Raw genomic sequence first — 1,154 nt, forward strand, 5'->3', positions numbered from 1 at the left:
TACATACATACATACATACATATGTTTACATGTGAAGATGATACAACTATGTTCTGTTCTTTGTACTCAGCGTTGGGCGTATTCTTACCGACAGATCCAGAGGTGAGTGCTGAGGATCTACTGCATGGGTTGGTATGGGTGCTTGTGTACCCCCTTTCTCAGCCATGGTACCGTCCTGCGTGACAAGTTGTATCAAGATGTGAATGGTAAGTAGGTAGCCGATATAAAGAATGGGCATAATACGAAACAAGGCGAGACAGAGGGCACACACACATATGCACACTTCTGTACAGCTATGCAGGGATTTGCGTTAAACAACATAACTAAGCATGGGATGTGGTCTAGGCTATATATATAAACGTACCACAATAAGTTTTACGTGCGTAATTGGAGTAGCTAGCCGATATAGACCATGCAGCACACTGAATTTAGGACAGATATCACACACACACACGCACACATATATATATACATGTATATATCTACACATTAATCAGGCATGGGATACGACCTGGATATATATAAACGTACCCTCCTTAGTTCTACCTACATCTGCGGAGGTGAGAAAACTACGTAAACGGATGCTCACACACTCTAGCTTCACCACAGGGAGGTCCATACATATGCATCTACAGATAGAAACACGGGAAAATGATATAGTTTACGGAACAGTCGTGATACATACCTTATTCATATACCCAGCTTTGCTAAACTTTTACGTCAAATAAACTAAGAGATATATGCAGTGTACATCGATAAGTGTACATCTATATGCTGATGTAGTTATATATATATATATATACATATATATATATATATATGTGTGTGTGTATATCTACATACATACGTGTCTATAGTATTTGAGTGCATCTGCATGCTTCCGGCCTTACTAAAAAAACGTAGATGTTCTCATGCCTACAGCGTCAGCGTAGAGCTACATCTGGATAAAGTTAGGATCTATGCTTCCCATTTAACATGTATATATGTATGTGTATGATGTATGCTACACACTATGTTATGTAGTCAAGTGTGAATTGAGCATACACAGCACAGGTGACTAGTAAAACACACACACACACACACACACACACACACACACACTAACACACACACACACACACACACTAACACACACACACACAATATATATATAA

The 1,154-nt window shown here is 39.1% G+C and overlaps 1 protein-coding gene across 1 annotated transcript; it reads right to left on the reverse strand.

Moving 5' to 3' along the window:
• Positions 1 to 88: 88 nt before the first annotated feature.
• Positions 89 to 694, reverse strand: SARC_16811 (hypothetical protein; the record flags this gene model as incomplete). Its single annotated transcript, XM_014289086.1, has 2 exons — positions 89 to 175; positions 686 to 694. Coding segments are annotated over 2 exons (96 nt in total), but the record flags the coding sequence as incomplete, so codon positions are not given.
• Between the last annotated feature and the right edge of the window lie 460 nt (positions 695 to 1,154).

The sequence above is a fragment of the Sphaeroforma arctica genome (genome assembly GCF_001186125.1).
Source record: "Sphaeroforma arctica JP610 unplaced genomic scaffold supercont1.8951, whole genome shotgun sequence".
NCBI lineage: Eukaryota > Ichthyosporea > Ichthyophonida > Sphaeroforma > Sphaeroforma arctica.